Consider the following 19480-nt stretch of genomic DNA (forward strand, 5'->3'; position numbering starts at 1 on the left):
TGGCATATCAATGTGATAGAATACTATTGTGCTGAAAGAAATGATGGAGATGGTTTCAGAGAAACTTAGAAGAGTTTGATCGCTCCCACTAGACTGTAAGTTCTATGATGGTAGGGATAAGACTATAACTTGTCTTCCATGTAGGAACAACTTTTTAATATACTAATGAACTGTAAAGCAGAAAGTTTTTTGTTGTTGTTGAGTGTTTTCTGCTGAGGCAATTGGGTTAAGTGACTTGCCCAGGGTCACACAGCAAGGAAATGTTAAGTATCTGAGATAAGATTTGAACTCAGGTCCTCCTGACTTCAGGCTCTATCCACTGGGCCACCTAGCTGCCCCCATGAAATAGTTTAAACTTTAAAATTCATATTAATTGTATTTGCTTAGATCACCCAAGTCACACCTTTCTCAGCTTCTGTTTTCTCTCGGACTCCTTTGAACTCAAAATCTATGTCTTTTGGTATGATCTTCTATTACTTTTTAGGACATAGCTAAAAATCAACTTTTGAAAAGGTGAAAATAATGGGCATTTTGGTTTGTTTTTAAGCTATTTATGTAAAGAAATTTCATGGAATTCTGTTCTTATACTCAGTGCTGCTCTTTATATTATCAATCTTCTCCAAGATGTATGGAATCCTTGTTTCAGAGACAAAGTTTAATCAACAGGAAATGGGAATCAAAAATTACGGTCTCTACCTACTCTAAGAAAATTCCAAACAAGCCTCATGTGAGCCTTGGAACTCTCATTAGGAAAAAGAAAGGCCTACAGAAGAAAAGTTCAAGATAATTTATAAGTCAATCACTGTAACTGCTCAAGACAGTTCTTTCTTCTGGTAAAAGGTCAAATTGAGGATAGAAAAACAGGAATTCTCCGCAGCATGTGAAATTTTTAAGGGCATTTCTCTCAAGAAGGAAACTGAGTACCTTATTTTTCTTCATCTTTGGGGATACTGGTATTTTTCCTATCCCAATTTCTATACTTGATAATAATTTTATTTTTTCAATTACATGTAATAATTTTCAACATTCATTTTTGTAAGATTTTGAGCTCGAAATTTTTCTCCCTCCCCAGAGCACAATCTGATATAGATTATACATGTTAAACATACTTCCACATTAGTCATGTTATGAAATAAAAATCAGAACAAAAGGAAAAAACCAGGAAAAGGAAAAAAAAAATTAAAAAGTGAAAATAGTAGGCTTTGATCTGCATTCAGACTCACAGTTCTTTTTCTGTCCATTCCAATTTCTAGCATGAGTTGAAATGAACACTTAATAGTGTTCTGGATGTAAAACTGAAAAGATTTTTAGCTACAATTAATAATTCACATTTGTGTAATATTTTAAAGTTTCTCAGAATAATGCTTTGAAGTACATAGTTCAAATATTATATGTCCATTTTGCAGATGAAGAAACTGAGGCCCAGAGAAGTGAAAGGACTTATTCAGAGTCACATAGCTAATTAGTGGCAGAGCTAGTACTCAAACTCATGTCTCTTGATTCATAAACTATTGTTTTTCAGAACTGATCTCAGACGGGTTTTGAAGTCAAAAGTTATTCAGTTGCTTGACTGGGATGTTAACCATGAAATATATGCATGGGTATCCTTAAGGTTTTTGAGAAAATAATCAATTCTTCTCAAAGTCCTGTCTGCTAGAATATAAATGGAATGTTTGTATTTATGAAATTGAATAAGTGCTTTAGCTTTTTATCAGGAAATATGTCTACTTCCTAGCAAGTGAATTCAATAGATGTTTGTTAAGCATCTATGTATTGGGCCCTGGGCTACAAATGCTTCTATAAGAGCTAGAAAACCTTTTGTCAAGAATATTTCTCTTCCATGTACTAATATTTCCTTCTGATCACATTTTATTTAAGTTTGGAGCTTTCCAATCTTCTTGGTTGTGTTTTCTTACCCTCCCTTCCTCTATTTCTTTTTTAACCCTTCTCATTGCTCTTCTGATGGACTCTGTGATATTGAAAAAGTCATATACCTTTTTTGTCTCATTTTTCTTGGTTTTGAAATTGAAATATGCACCTTGTACTGTATTACAGCTGCTTCATAGAATAGTGAATTGAATATTCCTTAAAATCAACTAAAGTAACTTAGGCACATTGACCATCGCAACAGCTCGATGTAGTTAATTCCCCAGATGCCTTGTCAGGTGTAGTTTTGAAATGAAAAAATGTCAGTATTTCTACATGTTCTTCCTCTGGAGAGCAGAGCATCCCTGAAAGCTGCTGGAACATTTATAATCTCCTGTACACAGAGAAGGCTCTTGAATCGAGTTTAATTTTAACACTCTGGACTTTGGTTTTCATAATTATCATTGTTTCACATTGGAAGTTATTTTTTTTCCTCATGACTTTGGGAGAAGGTCCTAAAGTGTGCTTTGTTGTCTTTTTCAGGATTCCCACCATGGTACTCAAGGTCTTCTTCCCTTCTTGCTGTTCTTCAGCAGACAGTGGCCTTTTGATTGGCCGATGGATACCAGAACAGAACTCTGCAATTATCTTAGCTGTTGTTCACTTCCCTTTCATCCCTTTCCAAGTAAAGCAGTACCTCTCTGAAGTACAGAAGGTGAGCCAGATAGAAACTGTTGTGCTGGGCACTTGGTGTAATAACAAGCAGGAGAAGGAAGAGAGCCTGGGCAAATTTTTAGATGACCTGAGCACCATTTTTTCTCATGAGCCTTGGCTCCAGATTAGCAAAGAGAAAGGAAGTAAGTTCTGGAACTGCCATACCCTTTCCAGACAAGCTGGCACCCCCAAAGAGGATCAGATCATTTTGATCTATTATGACCAGCGCAAAACCATGCTGTCCCGATTGCATCCCCCTGAGACATCTCTGGATAACCAGCCAGGAGTTATCACCGCTCCAGATGCTTCAAAGCTTGCAGCTGTGTTTGACACTGTGGCCAGAAATGAGGTGCTGTTCCTGACAGACAGGTACGACGAGGGCCCCATCAAACTGAGCCACTGGCAGTCGGAGGGCGTGGAGGCCAGCATCATCGTGGAATTGGCAAAGCAGGCATCTGTGCCTGTGTGCATGCTGCTGACATGCTTGCTTTCCCTTGTCTCTGGACTTTGTAGGAGCAGGTAGGTAACTCTAATTGTTTCCCCTTTATTGTCCTTGCACTAGGTCTGTGAGGCACTAAACACAGTGCATGAATATGTGTTAGTCAGAATATGTGATTAGACTCCAGCCATATGTCTTATGTTGCTAATATCAACATCATCTCTATGAAGAAGGGATATATGCCAGAGCAGAGATGATAACACAGGACTTGATGGAGTTATAGCGTGTAATAGAACTGTAGAAATGGAGCAGCCATGGAGTGGTACTGGGCTGCAATAAAAAGAGCTCTAGACTTGAAAGAGCACAAATCCAGAACATTCTCTCTCTAAGTGACCACGGACAGGGGACGACTCTTTCCTTTTCTAAACTTTTGTTATCTCCTCTGTAAAACATTGATGATGATATTTGTATTAACTACTTCTAATATTAATTAAGATGTGTGTGCTCTATGCATAGTAGCTGCTTGATCATTTATATAAGAAGAAATTTTTGGTAGACTCAGTTGCTTATGATCATAGTCATAGAATGAATAGGACTAGAAGTTTTGTACTCTGCCGCCAAAAGCAAGTGAAAAAGGGCATTGGGATGGAAGTCGCCACCCCATCTACATAGTATAACACCACCAGGAAAAGGGCCTGCTTACCAGGACCAGGAAGCCAACTGGTAGCAGAGCCAGGACAAAACTCCAGGTCCTCTGAGCTCTGGTCTAGTGCTCTTGTGCCTGTGCCACTCTTCTGCCAGGTGGGCCTAACCAGTTTCCAGAGCTCAAGCACACTGGTCATATCAAATGATGGTTATAAGTTTGGGCACGCTATTGATATTTTGGAGATGTTCCCTAAATTTGTCTATCTCTTGTACAGTAAAAATAATGCCTTCTGTACTATAGTACAGTCTAATGCCACAGTGGGATTTTAGATTGTAAAACTGATAGTGTGATACAATAGGCAGTCTACAATTTTAGGATTTCTAGAGCATATGTGTGTGTGTGTATACATAATTATGTGTGTTTGTGTACTTACACAAGCCAGGATGACTAAGGAGGAAGGTAATATTTCATCCATTCCTGGCAGTGACTGACTGATCATCTTCAAGGTAGGGTGGTGTTGAAAGCTTATAGAATCAGGCATTAAGAAAAGTATGTTCAACATAGTTTATTTCTCTAGGAGCGTATAATTTAAGATGACTAAATTATGTTCCAAATACCATGAGCACATCAACAAATGAAAACTACTGGTATTAATATATGTTAATCACTTCAGTGACTCAGCCCTCTTAGGAAGAATCTTAAAGGAAAAATTCTATGGAAAACTTACTCTCTTGTCTGTTGCTTCTATATTACTATTTCCCATTTGGAGACTTGAATTTGACTTTCCTGCTGCTATGGGGTGAATTTGATTTTAGTTTGTGTGATCAATACCAATTCATGAATACATTTTCTCAGAACAGGCTTCTTTTGTAGGGATAGTCTCTATATTCAACAAACATTTCTGAGCACGTTATAGGTACTATGGCTTAGCACTTAGCTCTGTTAGGATAGATATGGATAATTAATGCTAGTCTTTGCCTTCAAGGAGCTTGTCATATTGTGTGGGGAGAAGGGAGAATAAGGTATATATACATAGATATACATATATGTATACATATATTAGATGTACATATATATCCATATGCCTGTGTGTGTTTGTAAATACAAATGAAAATAATAGCAAATACATTAGAAGTATGTAAAGTATTTTGAGAGATGGCTTCCAGCTGTGAGACTCAGAATTCTTAAAGGATACAGCATTTAATTGGGCCTTCAAAGATGGGTGGGATTTCAGCAGGAAGATTTAGAGAGGGCATTTCAGGAACAGGATATAATCTCTAACCCAAAGGACAGAGGTTAGGGAGTGAATCATAGGTCTGGGGAAGATAGTTATTATGTTATTTTAGCTGGAGCTAAAATAGTATATTAAAAAAAGGGGGTAGTGTGAAAGTTTACAAAGGTAAGTTGAAGTCAGAGGGGTGGAAGGGTACCAGGTAATACTATCCTTTAATTTTGCCTTTCTTCTATTCTCTTCTTATATGCAAAGTAGGATTTCCCAGGCAAACGAAAGGAATCATTTAACACTACATGCAGGAAATAAAAAGAAAGATATTAGGAATAAAATTGGAGGAGAAAATTCATGGTGAAAAAATATACATGTATGCATATAAATATTTTAAAATACTGTTCTTTTAAATAAGAACTGGATGAATTTTCCCTAGGGAAGTTAAAGAAGCAGCTTCTGTTAGAACATTTTAATCAAGGGGGAATCAAAAGGTCCAGGAAAATATACTTTAGACAATTTCCCACACAAAGAAAGCCCTTGAGTATAGAACTGAATATATTTTAGAGTCATTTCCTTCTCTCTGGATGTATAAAGTACCCCTAATGACTATAATGGACAAATGCATCTGGCACCACCTGGTGGAGAAAATCTGTAATGGCAGAATATTTCCAACTCAATTTCCTTTGGGGCTTGTGTAACCTAAGGGAAAAAGACTAAATTGTGTGATTAGCATGCTTGTATCCAATTGAAAAGAATCTTTCTAATCAGCTTCTCTGCCAACATGCCTGCTTTGAGCCAGTGGCTGGCCAGCAGAGAGAGCAAAAGATGACTGAATTGGTCAATCAATTGCTTGAATTGTATGTGTGATTTACTGATATAGAGAACTCCAAGGATCATTACTATCTCTGAAATTTTGAGCCTTGGAGAATTGCCTGGGCCACTGAAAGGTTGCATGACTTGAGTAGGGTTGTACAGCCAGTATGTGTCAGCAGGATCTTGAATTCAGGTTTTTCTAACTCAAGACTAGTTCGCTGTCCATGTCAGCACATTGCTTCTCTCTCCTCTCTCCCATTGGATTGAACTCTCAACTTCTTTGAGTAATTATGAATTTTAGAAGGTTTCTCAATATTCCACAATTTGATGTAATCAGGACAACATAATCCACAAATAAGCATGTAGCAAAACACTTTAGATGGCACAGTGAATGGAGTCCTGGTTTCAAGGACGGCCCTGTGGCACTTAACTTCTGCATCAGTTTCCTCCACTGTAAATTGGAGATGATATATAATAATAGCATTTACCTTCTAGCATTGTTGTGAGGAGCAAATGAGGTAATATTTGTAAAGAACTTAGGGAATTGCCTGGCATATAAGAAACACTTAATAAATGCTTGTTTCCTTCCTTTTCTGGGAAATTGGGGAGGTGGAGAGACAGGCAAGTCAAACCACCACCACCTTGACCACCATCTCCCCACAAGTCCTGAGATAGTCTAGGAGCCTAGATCCAAGAGTGTTGAGTGTCCCCTAAAACACCAGGCCCACTTCCAGCTCTCATACCCATCATTGAAGACAGAGATCATTGTGGAGAAAGGGTTCCTCATCACCACCAGCAACAACTGCTAACCAACTGCTACCATTGGGAGATAAGTACAAGAGCCCTGCAAGTGACAGTATCCCGAGATTGCCAGTCTGATAGCAGCTAGAATCTAGGGAAACTCCTCCTGTGGAGATGGGCCAGCCATCCCAACAGCTGCCACCCACAGAGCAGGCAAGCCAGCTTACCTGAAGCAGCAAAGGCACTTGGGGGAATGCAAAACCTCTACAGTCTCTCCCCTCATACTCTATGGAGGCAACCCAGGATTTTGAACTCAAAAGCCTTGGGAACAGTCATGCTTCTAGCTCCATGGCCTTTCCTCAGGCATCATCCTGAAAGGCATCCCCTGTGGAGATGCAGCCTGGAAATTGCCCCTGCAGTTGCTGTAGCCACGGCTCCTGAAGACCCAGAAAAGAAAGCTCATGTCACCAAAGTTCCTGGCACCAGCAAATAGTCCACAAGCAGAAACTGATTTAATTTTATCTGTGAAAATGACTTTAAAGCAGAGTAATTACCTTCTGCTTGGCTATTATACCTAAGGGATCTTTTTTATCTTGACTGCAGCTGAAACCTTTCACATGTGTTGTCTTCCCCCACAGACTGTGAGCTCCTTCACAGTAGGGACTTTATTTTCTATTTATGCCACTAAGTATAGAACTTTCCACATAGTGCTCAATATTTTTTTTCCCATTCACCTACACTGGACAGCCTCAATGACAATGACATGTACCTTTGGGGAGTATAACATATTAAGTACATGCTGGGCACTGTGCTAATAAGAAAAAGAGACAGTCCCTGCCCTTAAGGAGTTTACAGTCTAAAGGAGGAGACCTTATTGAAGAGGAAGCTGAAGGACATGGGGCAGGGCACCAAGAGAGGTATATGCTGTTTCTTGGAGTGGAAGCCAAGCCCACCTGCTGATGGAGAATACTTTCCTTGATATCTATAGTTAGTAGCTGGTCAACAAAGTTATTTCAATTGTTACGTCTTTTGAAATTTCACATATGATTTTGATGTATATATGGAAGATAGCTTGCTGCATAAGAGCCTTGTAAAATATAAGCATAAAGGGATTTTAGAGTCTAACTTAAAGTCATATGACTGTAAGGGGTATAGTCTGCCATAGAATATTATTTATGAAAGCTTACCTGTTCCTTTCTTGGTAAGAATTACTTCGTTTTTTTCAGAATACTGAAATTCAGGAATCATTATCATCATTTATTGTTCATCTATCAATTCCTGACCCTCAAAGAACTTTGTTTAAGTGGGGTATAAGACATTATTACATTAAAATCTTTATGTAATATACATAATATGTAACAGCAAGTTTTTGCTTTGAGATGAGCAAACGTTCCACGGTCATTCAAATATTCAGTGATCTTGAAAATAACACCTACCTAATGAATGTGAGTATACCTTTTTGATTTTGCAGTTTTGTACTTCCTGATTTATTTGGTAAGTTAAATTTTTAACCCCTGAGGAGAAACAATTTTCTTTTGGTTTAGTGTAATAAATAAATAAATGGCCCATTGATAAATGTTAAATATTAGCTAATTCTAACCATGTACTTGTTGATTATAACATACCAAGAGTGCAATCATTTCATATTTCTTTTGGAGTCCATTTCATTTAATTATTTATCCTTCATATATCACATATCATATCTATGGAACTTTACCATTTACAATGTATTTTCACCTACATTATACTACCTCATTTTAATTTCATAAAAATGTGAGAGAAGTAGGAAATATAACCATTTTATAGATGAGTAAATCAAAACTTAAAGAGGAAGAGTGATTTACCGATGTTGGCAGAAATGAAACTAGACCAGGATCTTCTGGTCCTGAGTCTGAGAGCAGTCACTGCTCACTAGTGCAGGTATATAGAAATAGATAGATAAAGATGTATATACTCATACTTAACCAGTTATCTTGGGATAGTAGTAGAAAAACCAAGGTTTATTTAGTTGGAGACATCCTTTGAAAGAAGTGTGGTAAGGGGTAAAGAAGGCTATGTATGGGAGGAAGGAAACAACTTTAAGCTAACTAGGATCTGAATCCTAGTGGAGGTTAGGTAGGGGATTCCAATCTATGCAATTCATATTTTCATACAAATCTTCCTTGGAAATTGTTCAGTGTAATTAATGTAATACAGAAACCTTTAAAATCTGCCCAGAATTAAGACCCCTTTCTTCCTGAAGTTCTAAATTCAGGCAATTGACAGCAATGCTTTTTTTTCCCCCTGAACTGAATCTGAGGTACATCTGCCTGCCTGCAGCAAATATTTTGAACTGAAAAATGAAAGTCCTGAGCTCTCAGTTAATGGGATCTAGAAATACTAGGTGTTAAAAACCAGCCACATGTCAGTTTTACTTTCTCCCCCTGGGAAGCCATCTTTTCTGTACAATAGTCAAATGTTTATCAAAAATAGCTCATGGAACTGTATCTCAGAATTTTTTTTTTCCTTTATAAAATGTCTTGTCCCATTCAGTAAATTTTATAGACAATAGGAGGAGATTCCTGAATAATGCAAGGATAATAGCCAAGGAAAGTAGGAAGTCAACTTTGTCATCCAAATGATCTTGGCCATTTCCCATTCTGAATCTAGAGAACATTGTTGATTTTATCTTTCAAAGAACTCAGCAAGTTGAAGGCTTTTTAGAAGTTCATTTTTGGGGAGCTGGTACTGAAAAAGATAAATTTAGATTAATATTAAAAAGTGAAGCTGATGGGCCATTAGTATAGTTGGAACAAGCTGCCTCTCTTAAGTGTCCTTGACAGTTACTCCCAAACAGCCCTGGATACCACCTTGTCTACTTGATCAGTTCTGAAGTTATTTAAGTCCTAGTAGCTCTCATCTACGCCTCTGCTAGTGCTTTTGCATTCTGTATAGTTGACCTACAATGGGCTCACAGGAATGAGTGCTGACATTCAGGACCTCAGGTTACTATATAAAACAGAAAAAGCTTAGTAAAACAGTAAGATTACTATCACATTCTTTTCATTACTAGATGCTATTGAGGGGCTCATAGATCCATGATAGAGCATTTTTTACTCCCTATCTTCTAAGACATAAAAATTCAGAAAAATAGGAATTATTAGGTAGTGTTAGTGCTGACATGTACATTCTGTCTGTTTTCTAGTGGCAGAAATGTATTTTTCTATTTTATTTCTGCAGAATACTTAAGTTTTGGCCTTTGTCCTTCATATGGAGCAAACTCTCGACTTGTGAGCAGGTTGGATATCGACTAGAACATCTCAGATTCGTCTTTAGCAACCAAAAAGCTGAGAACCATACCCAGTTCATGAGGTACAATATTCTTACTTTTTTGTTTTTCATCTAGGGTGTTGATATAACCTTTCCCTAGTGGACTTTGGGATTTTCACTAATAATAAATCATAAAGAAAACCTATTGGCATAGAGTTCTATTATTTCACCAGCTGCCTCTCACTCTCACTGTCCAACTTTAGGAATTAACAGACAGTAAAGACAGCCTACTTTCATCCTAATAAGTAATTCCCATCTAAACTCTTTTTAAAGGTCCTTCACAAAAGTGGTGCAGTAGGAAAGAGTACTGACCTTGGTGTCTAAAGCCCTTCATTTGGATACTGCTTGCTCCTTAATGCTTTTGTGAACCCTGGGCAGATTTCTCTGCTTAAAAGTTCTTACCTTGTCTAGCTCATAAGCTTGTAATGAGGATACAGCACAAGGATAGACAGAAAAGTGTTTTATGATGCAAACTCCTTACATAAGTAAGTTGTTATTGTTATTGAGTCAAACTCCTCTATGTATTTTAGGTGCTAATTGAAACCATCCTAAAACCAAATTCCACCTTTCATAGAATTTTACAGTAGGAGATCATCTAGTCCAACTGCTCCATTTTGCAGATGATAGAACTGAAACCCTGGACAATGGAAGTGACTTTCTCATTTTGTCCAAGGTCAGCAAGCTAGTAAGGAACAGAATCAGGATTTGAACTTGGGACTTCTCACTCTAAATACATCCCCTACTATATTCTACTACTTTACTCTTCTATTTGCATTCTATCCCTCTCACAGGAAAGCCAACATCTTTGTTTCACTTCTTCTTGACATGGCTCTGGGAATCATGCTGCTGTCTTGGTTATATAGGAAGAATCGGATTGGTCAGCTGGCTGAGGCTCTCATCCCAGTTGCAGATGTGAGTTAATTTGACATTTTAGCCCTGAAATCTTCTTTTTTTTTTTTTTTTTAATTGAAGTTTTTTAATTTTCAAAATATATGCATGGATAATTTTTCAACATTAACCCTTGCAAAACTTTATGTTCCAATTTTTCCTCACCTTCCCTCCACCCTCTCCCCTAGATGGCAAGTAATATATATGTTAATATATGTTAAACTTAGCAGGATGAATACAAAGAGGCTTGGAGAGACTTACATGAACTGATGCTAAGTAAAATGAGCAGAACCAGGAGATCATTATATATTTCAACAATGATACTGTATAAGGATGTATTCTGATGGAACTGGATTTCTTCAACAAAGAGATCTAACTCAGTTTCAGTTGATCAATGATAGACAGAAGTAGCTACACCCAAAGAAAGAACACTGGGAAATGAATGTAAACTGTCTGTATTTTTGTTTTTCTTCCCGGGTTATTTTTACCTTCTGAATCCAATTCTTCCTATGCAACAAGAGAACTGTTCAATTCTACACACATATATTGTATCTATACTGTAACCTATTTAACATGTATAGGACTGCTTGCCATCTGGGGGAGGGAGTAGAGGAAGGGAGAGGAAAAATCGGAACAGAAGTGAGTGCAAGGGATAATGTTGTAAAAAATTACCTAGGCATGGGTTCTGTCAATAAAAGTTTATAATTATGAAAAAAATAAAAATAAAATATATATATATATATATGTTAAACATAGTAAAAAACATATGTTAAGTCCAATATATGCATACATATATATACAATTATCTTGTTGCACAAAAAAAAAAAATCAAAACAGGAAAAAATAAGAAAATAAAATGCAAACAAACAACAGCAAAAAGAATGAAAATGCTATGTTATGATCCACACTCAGGTCCCACAGTCCTTTCTCTGGGTGTAGATGGCTCTTTTCATCACAAGATCATTTAGCCCTGAAATCTTATGACTAAGCCAGGATTGGTTCATCTTGCTTCCTACCTTTAAAGAGAAAAGCCCTTTCTACTTCAATTTCTTTGTATTCTCTTAGAGTAGATGGAACAATGCCTTACTTCAGAAAGATCTTTTGGTCAGTTGGTTTTTCCCAAAGCTCTCCTAGTGGCATTGAATACTTAAAGCTAGCTCTGGTAACCGTATGTGGGGAGGGGAGAGCAGGGGAGAGAGTAGTAGCACTCCTTATACAACCTGTGTCCTTTATTCTGGCCTGATGAAACTTGGAAATCAAAAATACCATTACTCTTGAATAATCTAGAGGATTATTCTTTGCTGCTGCTGCTACTAAAAGATGAAGTAATTATAGAAACACATGCAGATTTCATAGTAAAACAGCCAATGTTTTAAAATTTTGAGTATATTCAATAGTTAACACCAACTTCCTCTGAGGCAATTAAAAAGACTCAGAAAGTAAGTTTTTACAGTAAAAAATTAATCTCTGCAGTCATGTGACTTGTGGGAGAGAACATAGTAGTAATGGAACTTGAGATAGAATCAAGAAGGAATAAAATATTTGACTCTCATTCCAAATTCGAAATCCAATTTGTGCCATTTTGCCTGTCTTTAAAGACCATATTTTGGTCTTAAAATTAGATTTTTTTTTTATACCGCTTATTGGGATACCCAATTTAAAAATATTTTGACAAGAGGATGGTGTTTCCATATAGTAATTTGTTGAATTAAACAAAGTTAACACTTCTCTTCCATTTGATCAAATATAGCTACCTCCTTCTGTTACTAACCCAGTATTACTATTTATGATTTCTGAAAGGACAAGTAAACTCCCTGCCCTGGTCTGATTCTCTTATAATAACCTTAGAAGCAGCAGGATTTTGGCTAGAACCCATTATATAAGCACAGTGAAAAAATCCTCCATCTGCCTAATATCACAGGCAGATGGACACATAGTACTCAAAGGGCATTGAACCATGGCACTTGCTTTTGGCTCTGCTGTTTATAAATGCATCTCATTTTATGTTCCATTTCTTCCACTGTATAGGGTATCTACTGCTTTGTTAAAATTTTCCACTTTCTGCTCTAAACCATTGATTCTCTTTTCAAATTCTTTTAAGAGCCATTTTTAAAAATTATCTCTTCCTTCAATTTTTAAAAAATTAAGCATTTCAGCTACTCAGGAGTTCCTATGGTTATTTTAGTCTCTTTAAAAAGTGTTTTTATTATGACTTCAACAATCATTAACAAAATCATTTCAACCAAAACTATTACAAAAAAGAGAATAGGTTAAGAAATTGTTACTTCTGTGCAGCTTATTTTTCTTTCTTTTTTTTTTTTTTTATTATAGCTTTTTATTTACAAGATATATGCATGGGTAAATTTTCAGCATTGACAGTTGCAAAACCTTTTATTCCAATTTTTCACCTCCTTCCCCCCACTTCCTCCCCAAGATGGCAGGTAGACCAATACATGTTAAATATGTTAAATACAATATGTATACATGTCCATATAGTTATTTTGCTGCACAAAAAGAATCAGACTTTGAAACAATTAACCTGTGAAGGAAATAAAAATGCAAGTGGACAAAAATAGAGGGATTGAGAATTCTATGTAGTGGTTCACACTCATTTTCCTGAGTTCTTTCTCTGGGTGTAGCTGGTTCAATTCATTACTGTTCTATTGGAGCTGATTTGTTTTATCTCATTGTTAAAGAGGATTACGTCCATCAGAATTGATCATCATATAGTATTGTTGTTGAAGTATATAATGATCTTCTGGTCCTGCTCATTTCACTCAGCATCAGTTCATGTAAGTCTCTCCAGGCCTCTCTGTATTTGTCCTGCTGGTCATTTCTTACAGAACAATAATAATCCATAACATTCATATACCACAGTTTATTCAGCCATTCTCCAATTGAGGGGCATCCACTCAGTTTCCAGTTTCTGGACACTACAAAGAGGGCTGCCACAAACATTCTTTTTTTTTTTAATTTTTTAATAGCCTTTTATTTACAGGTTATATGTATGGGTAACTTTACAGCATTGACAATTGCCAAACCTCTTGTTCCAATTTTTCCCCTCCTTCCCCTCCCCCTCCCCCAGATGGCAGGATGACCAGTAGATGTTAAATATATTAAAATATAAATTAGATACACAATAAGTATACATAACCAAACAGTTATTTTGCTGTACAAAAAGAATCGGACTTTGAAATAGTGTACCATTAGCCTGTGAAGGAAATCCAAAATGCAGGTGGGCAAAATGTATCAGTGTCCCAGTCTTCCCACATCCCCTCCAACATTCCACATTATCTTTCCCTGTCATTCTAGCCAATCTGACAGGTGTGTAGTGGTATCTCAGAGTTGTCTTAATTTGCATTTCTCTGATTAATAATGACTTGGAGTGTCTTTTCATATGGCTAGAGATAATTTCAATTTCTTCATCTGAAAATTGTCTGTTATATCCTTTTACCATTTATCAATTGGAGAATGGCTTGAATTCTTATAAAGTTGAGTCAACTCTATTTATTTTAGAAATGAGGCCTATATCAGAACCTTTGAATGTAAAAATGTTTTCCCAGTTTATTGCTTCCCTTCTAATCTTGTCTGCATTAGTTTTGTTTGTACAAAAACTTTTCAATTTGATATAATCAAAATTTTCTATTTTGTGATCAGTAATGATCTCTAGTTCTTCTTTGGTCATAAATTCCTTCCTCTTCCACAGGTCTGAGAGTAAACTATCCTGTATTCTTCTAATTTATTTATAATTTCATTCTTTATGCCTAGGTCATGAACCCATTTTGACCTTATCTTGGTGTACAGTGTTAAGTGTGGGTCAATGCCTAGTTTCTGCCATACTAATTTCCAATTTTCCCAGCTGTTTTTGTCAAACAGTGAATTCTTATTCCAAAAGCTGAGGTCTCTGGGTTTGTCAAACACTAGATTATTAAAGTTATTGACTATTTAGTCCTTTGAACCTAACCTATTCCACTGATCAACTAGTTTATTTCTTAGCCAATACCAAATGGTTTTGGTAACCGTGCAGCTTATTTTTCAAAGTTGGCTATCAAATTTATTAAAAGTGGTAACAATTAACCATTTGTCCTGTCTTCTGAATTAAAAAAAATTTTTTTCTGTGTATTTTTAAATGTTTTATTGAATTTTTTTTTGTTTTTAAAGTTTTTTGCATCTCTAGCAATCTTCTTTAATACATAGTTCTCTGAACTGAAGCCCTGCATTATAACAAATACACATAACTAAGAAAAACAAATTAATGCATTTCCCTTATCTGAAAATGTAACTCTAGTCTAATGATCTCTAGTCTGTGATTTCTTTACCAAGCAGTAGAAGGTATGCTTCATCATCAGTCCTTTAAAGTCATGTTTTGATTTGACTAAAGGTCACTGTTTTGATTAGAATTCTGAAGATTTTTTAGATTGTTCTCCTTTACAGTATAGTGTAATATTGTGGTCGTCCTGTAAATTGCTTTCCTAGACCTGTACCTTTCACTTGGTATCAGTTCTTATAAAACTTCCCAAATTTCTTTGAATTCATCATATTCTTTTGTGTCTTACAACCACAATAATATTTCTTTACATTGATGTCATAGTTTGTCTAGTAATTCCCCACTGGAGGGGTAGCTACTTTGTTTCCATTTCATTGATATAACAAAAACATACTGCTACAGATATTTTTGTGGGTACCGATCCTTTTTCTTTTTGGCATCCATGGCATATATGCTTAAAAATGCTTTCACTGGATCACGAAGTATATACATATATTAATGCTTTGGGGACATAGTTACAAATTGGGCTAATTCACATGTCCAACAGTGTATCAGCATGACAGTTCCACCAACAATTGCCATTTTCTGTTTTTGTCATCTTATCCAATATGATGAGGTAGAGCCTCAGAGTTGCTTTAATTTGTATTTTTTTCATTATTGGTAAGTTGAAGGCTTTTTTCATTTGTTTGTTGATAGCATACATTTCTTCATTTAAGAACTGCTTATTTTATTGATTGAAGAATGTGTGTTCATGTGTGCTCTTGCTTTTTATATTTGTATCAATTCCAAATATTTCTTGTCTATGGTACCTTTATGAGAGAAATTTGCTATAAAAAAATTTTTCCCCCAGATAACTTTCCCTTCCAGTTCTACATACATTGATTTTTCTGGTACAAAAGCTCTTCATTTTACATAATAAAAATTGTTCATTTTGTCCTATATGATGACTGCCATATCTTTTTTTGGATAAAAATTCCCCCTAGCCAAAGTTGTAAAAAAGATATCTATTTCCCTTCTCATCCAACTTCTTTGTCATATGATTTTTTCATATTTAGGGCATATGTCTGTGTGGAATTTATTGTTATATGATATAAGATGTTGGCCTAGACATAATTTCTGCCAGAGTGCTTTTTAATTTTCTCAACAATTCCTGTCAGATAGTGACTTCTTGCTTTTAGTTGGTATCTGAATTTATTGAACATCTACTACTATGTTCTGTTGTATCTGGACCTTATCTATCTAATACGTTCCACAGATCAATTTTCCTAAATTTTTTTTAGCCAGTATCAAATTGTTTTTTATGATTACTGATTTATAGTAGTTTAGATCTGGTCCTTTAGAATGCCTTCATTCTTTTTTTTTTTAAACAATTTGAATAGTTTTTTTTTTCAACTGTATGCAAAATAGTTTTCAGAATTCACCTTTACAAAACCTTGTGTTCCAAGTATTTTTCCCTCTCTCAACTCTCCACCCTCCCCTAGACAGCAACCAATCCAATATAGGTTAAGCATGTGCAATTCTTTTAAACATATCTCCATATTTGTCATGCTGCACAAGAAAAATCAGATCAAAAGGGGGAAAAAACATGAGAGGAAAAAAATTAGTAAATAATAACATCAATAAAAGGTGATGTTTTGATTCACATTCCATCTCCATAGTTCTCTCTCTGGATGTGGATATTATTTTTTTTTTTTTTTGAAATTCTTGTTCTTTCAAATTAATTTTACTATCCTTTCATTTAGTTATTTAAAAACTGCTTAGCAAAATCCCCTAGAAGTTCCTTAATAATCTGATTAAAATGACACTAAATCTATAAATTAATTTATGTATTATCATCATTTTTGTTATATTGTCATAGCCTAACCATGAAAAATATAATACTATTCCAATTACTGAAGTCTTCCTTTATTTCTCTTAGGTAGTCTCTGGGACCCTTGGTCATAGTTATTACATTATTACTCTTTCTGGAGATTTCAACTTGTATTATTTTACTCCATATCATTAAAAATCTATTTTGTTTACTCATTTCTTCAACCTGAGTCTTGGTTTTCCTCATGAGAATTTCCTTTCTCCTTTTTGTTGTAGTTGTTTTTCTCCTCCTTTATTTGATACACTTCTTATTGTTTTAAGATAATAAAGGAGAGCCGTACTATGAAATGACCTCTTGGCTATCTTACTAGAAATCCTAATAATATCTCCTTTCTTCCATATCCCATGGGAATAATTTTTTCACTCACATCACTTCTGTATCACATAGTTTGAATGCATAAGCTTATTCTCTGAAGTCGTGACGAGTCATCTCACAATTTCTGGGGACTACATTGCTTAGAAGATCAGGACTATATCTCTGCCTTATTTGATGAGAATGCAATGTGTTATATGGATATATACATAAATCTGTAGTAGAAATGACAAAATTGCAAGAGTGATGAGGTCTTAATTCACAGGTTATCTGAAAGGATATGGAAATGCCAAAGATGTAAGAGAGACGAGGAACAAAAATGGTGACTGAGAAAACATCTGTGACTAACAGTTTATGCAGTTATATACAGTTTATACACTAACAGTTTATTCCCATCTATGCAAAATTTTTATGAGAACAATTTATACACACACACACACACACACATACACATAAAGTAAAGTCATTAGTAAAGAACAGGGCAGGTTATTAAGAGTGGTATTCTATAATTCACCACATCTTTACCATCATATAGTTGATTGAAGGAAGTAGAGAATGTAAGATTCCACCATTGCTGCATTGCTGCTGTGAATTACGAAAAGGCATTTGAGGGCAAAAAGCCATGTAAAATGCTCTCAAAATCATTCAAGATTCTTTAAAAGTTATAACAATAGAATAGACTTGTTCAGTGACTTTCTGGTTATAAATATCACATAAGTTTTAAAACAGGGAGATGTGGTCTTGCCAAAGGTATGTGTAGAGTTCATGTCAAAGAGGAATTGTCTATGGATGATCAGGTACTCCAGAGGTTTCTATTTTGTAGATGACATCATGCTGGTCATATGAAATCCTAGACTCTTAAAGACACATAACCCCTCAAAAAAGTTTGCCTGATTATCTATAGAAGAAGGGCCAAAACAGTGTCTGTTAACCGGGTTATAGCATTGGTAGAACAGTCTCAGTATTCCTCAGTGCATATTTTTGGGACAGATAATACACTTGGACAATGACTTGGGCCTGGAATTAAACAGGAGGAAGTGAATTGCTTTCAAAATATTGCACAGCTTCTTTAGTGAACTCAAACTTCTCTCAGAAATAAAGGCCCATCTTTTAAGTATCAATATTCTCCTGCTCTGATTGTATGGTTGTGAGATAGAAATCCAAAGAATTGAAAATGATTCTCATATAGAAGTCAATGCAGATACGTGGTGATGGATAGGTCATAAGGTAAGGGTGGGGGGAGGTGACAGGTGGACAGAGTATCCTCTCAAAATCCTCTGGATGTTGTCCTCAGCATGTTAGAAGGACCCTCTGAGACAAATGAGAGAAAATGGACAGGAGTTGGCCAGTCTGGATAGACATGACTAAATAGAAATCAGGTCATAGATGTTTTTGAATATTTCAGAGGATAGTGTTGGCTCCACTGCATTTTCCCATCCAGCCACCATGAAAATTCCTTATCCTCGCTGTTGCATTTCCCTAGAAAACTACTAGGAGTGATCCATTTTCATTAAGAAATATGTTTATAGTATTGTCCTTTGGGCCTTTTAAGCATCATAATAAGCATCATAAGCACCTAGGAACCTTAGAGAGTACGTTGTTTTAAATGATTTATATTCTTTCTCATTCTTTGTCCTTAATCATGGTGGTATGTGAAAGATACTCAATACTGGACTGAGCATCAAAAATATGATTTTAGTTTAATGATTTGATGAGATAGTGCCTCTCATTTTATCTTTAAACTCTGTGTCAGCTTTCCCATTGGCTAAATGGGGACAATATATCTGTTTATTTTTTACATCTCAGAGATGCTATGAGAATTTATAAAATAATGTTTGGCATTTTTTTTTTTTATTTAATAGCCTTTAATTTACAGGATATATACATGGGTAACTTTACAGCATTAACAATTGCCAAACCTCTTGTTCCAATTTTTCACCTCTTACCACCCCCCCACCCCCTCCCCTAAATGGCAGGATGACCAGTAGATGTTAAATATATTAAAATATTACTTAGATACACAATAAGTATACATGACCAAAACATTATTTTGCTGTACAAAAAGAATCAGACTCTGAATTATTGTACAATTAGCTTGTGAAGGAAATCAAAGATGCAGGTGTGCATAAATATAGGGACTGGGAATTCAATGTAATGGTTTTTAGTCATCTCCCAGAGTTCTTTTTCTGGGTATAGCTAGTTCAGTTCATTACTGCTCCATTAGAAATGATTTGGTTGATCTCGTTGCTGAGGATGGCCTGATCCATCAGGACTGGTCATCATCTAGTATTGTTGTTGAAGTATATAATGATCTCCTGGTCCTGCTCATTTCACTTAGCATCAGTTCGTGTAAGTCTCTCCAGGCCTTTATGAAATCATCCTGTTGGTCA

At 35.8% G+C, this 19480-nt stretch overlaps 1 protein-coding gene across 3 annotated transcripts in view; it reads left to right on the top strand.

Moving 5' to 3' along the window:
• Positions 1 to 19480, top strand: part of PIGQ (phosphatidylinositol glycan anchor biosynthesis class Q) — a 65991-nt gene that overhangs the window by 19601 nt on the left and 26910 nt on the right. For all 3 annotated transcript variants that reach the window (XR_004230820.1, XM_031945714.1, XM_031945715.1), the window contains exons 2-4: positions 2410 to 3099; positions 9664 to 9795; positions 10545 to 10665. Coding sequence is in view for 2 of the 3 variants with exons in the window: in XM_031945714.1 (XP_031801574.1) it covers positions 2420 to 3099; positions 9664 to 9795; positions 10545 to 10665 (933 nt within the window). In the remaining variant the exon portion in view is untranslated. The remainder of the gene's footprint in view (positions 1 to 2409; positions 3100 to 9663; positions 9796 to 10544; positions 10666 to 19480) is intronic.

The sequence above is a fragment of the Sarcophilus harrisii genome, chromosome 1 (assembly GCF_902635505.1).
Source record: "Sarcophilus harrisii chromosome 1, mSarHar1.11, whole genome shotgun sequence".
Lineage (NCBI taxonomy): Eukaryota > Metazoa > Chordata > Mammalia > Dasyuromorphia > Dasyuridae > Sarcophilus > Sarcophilus harrisii.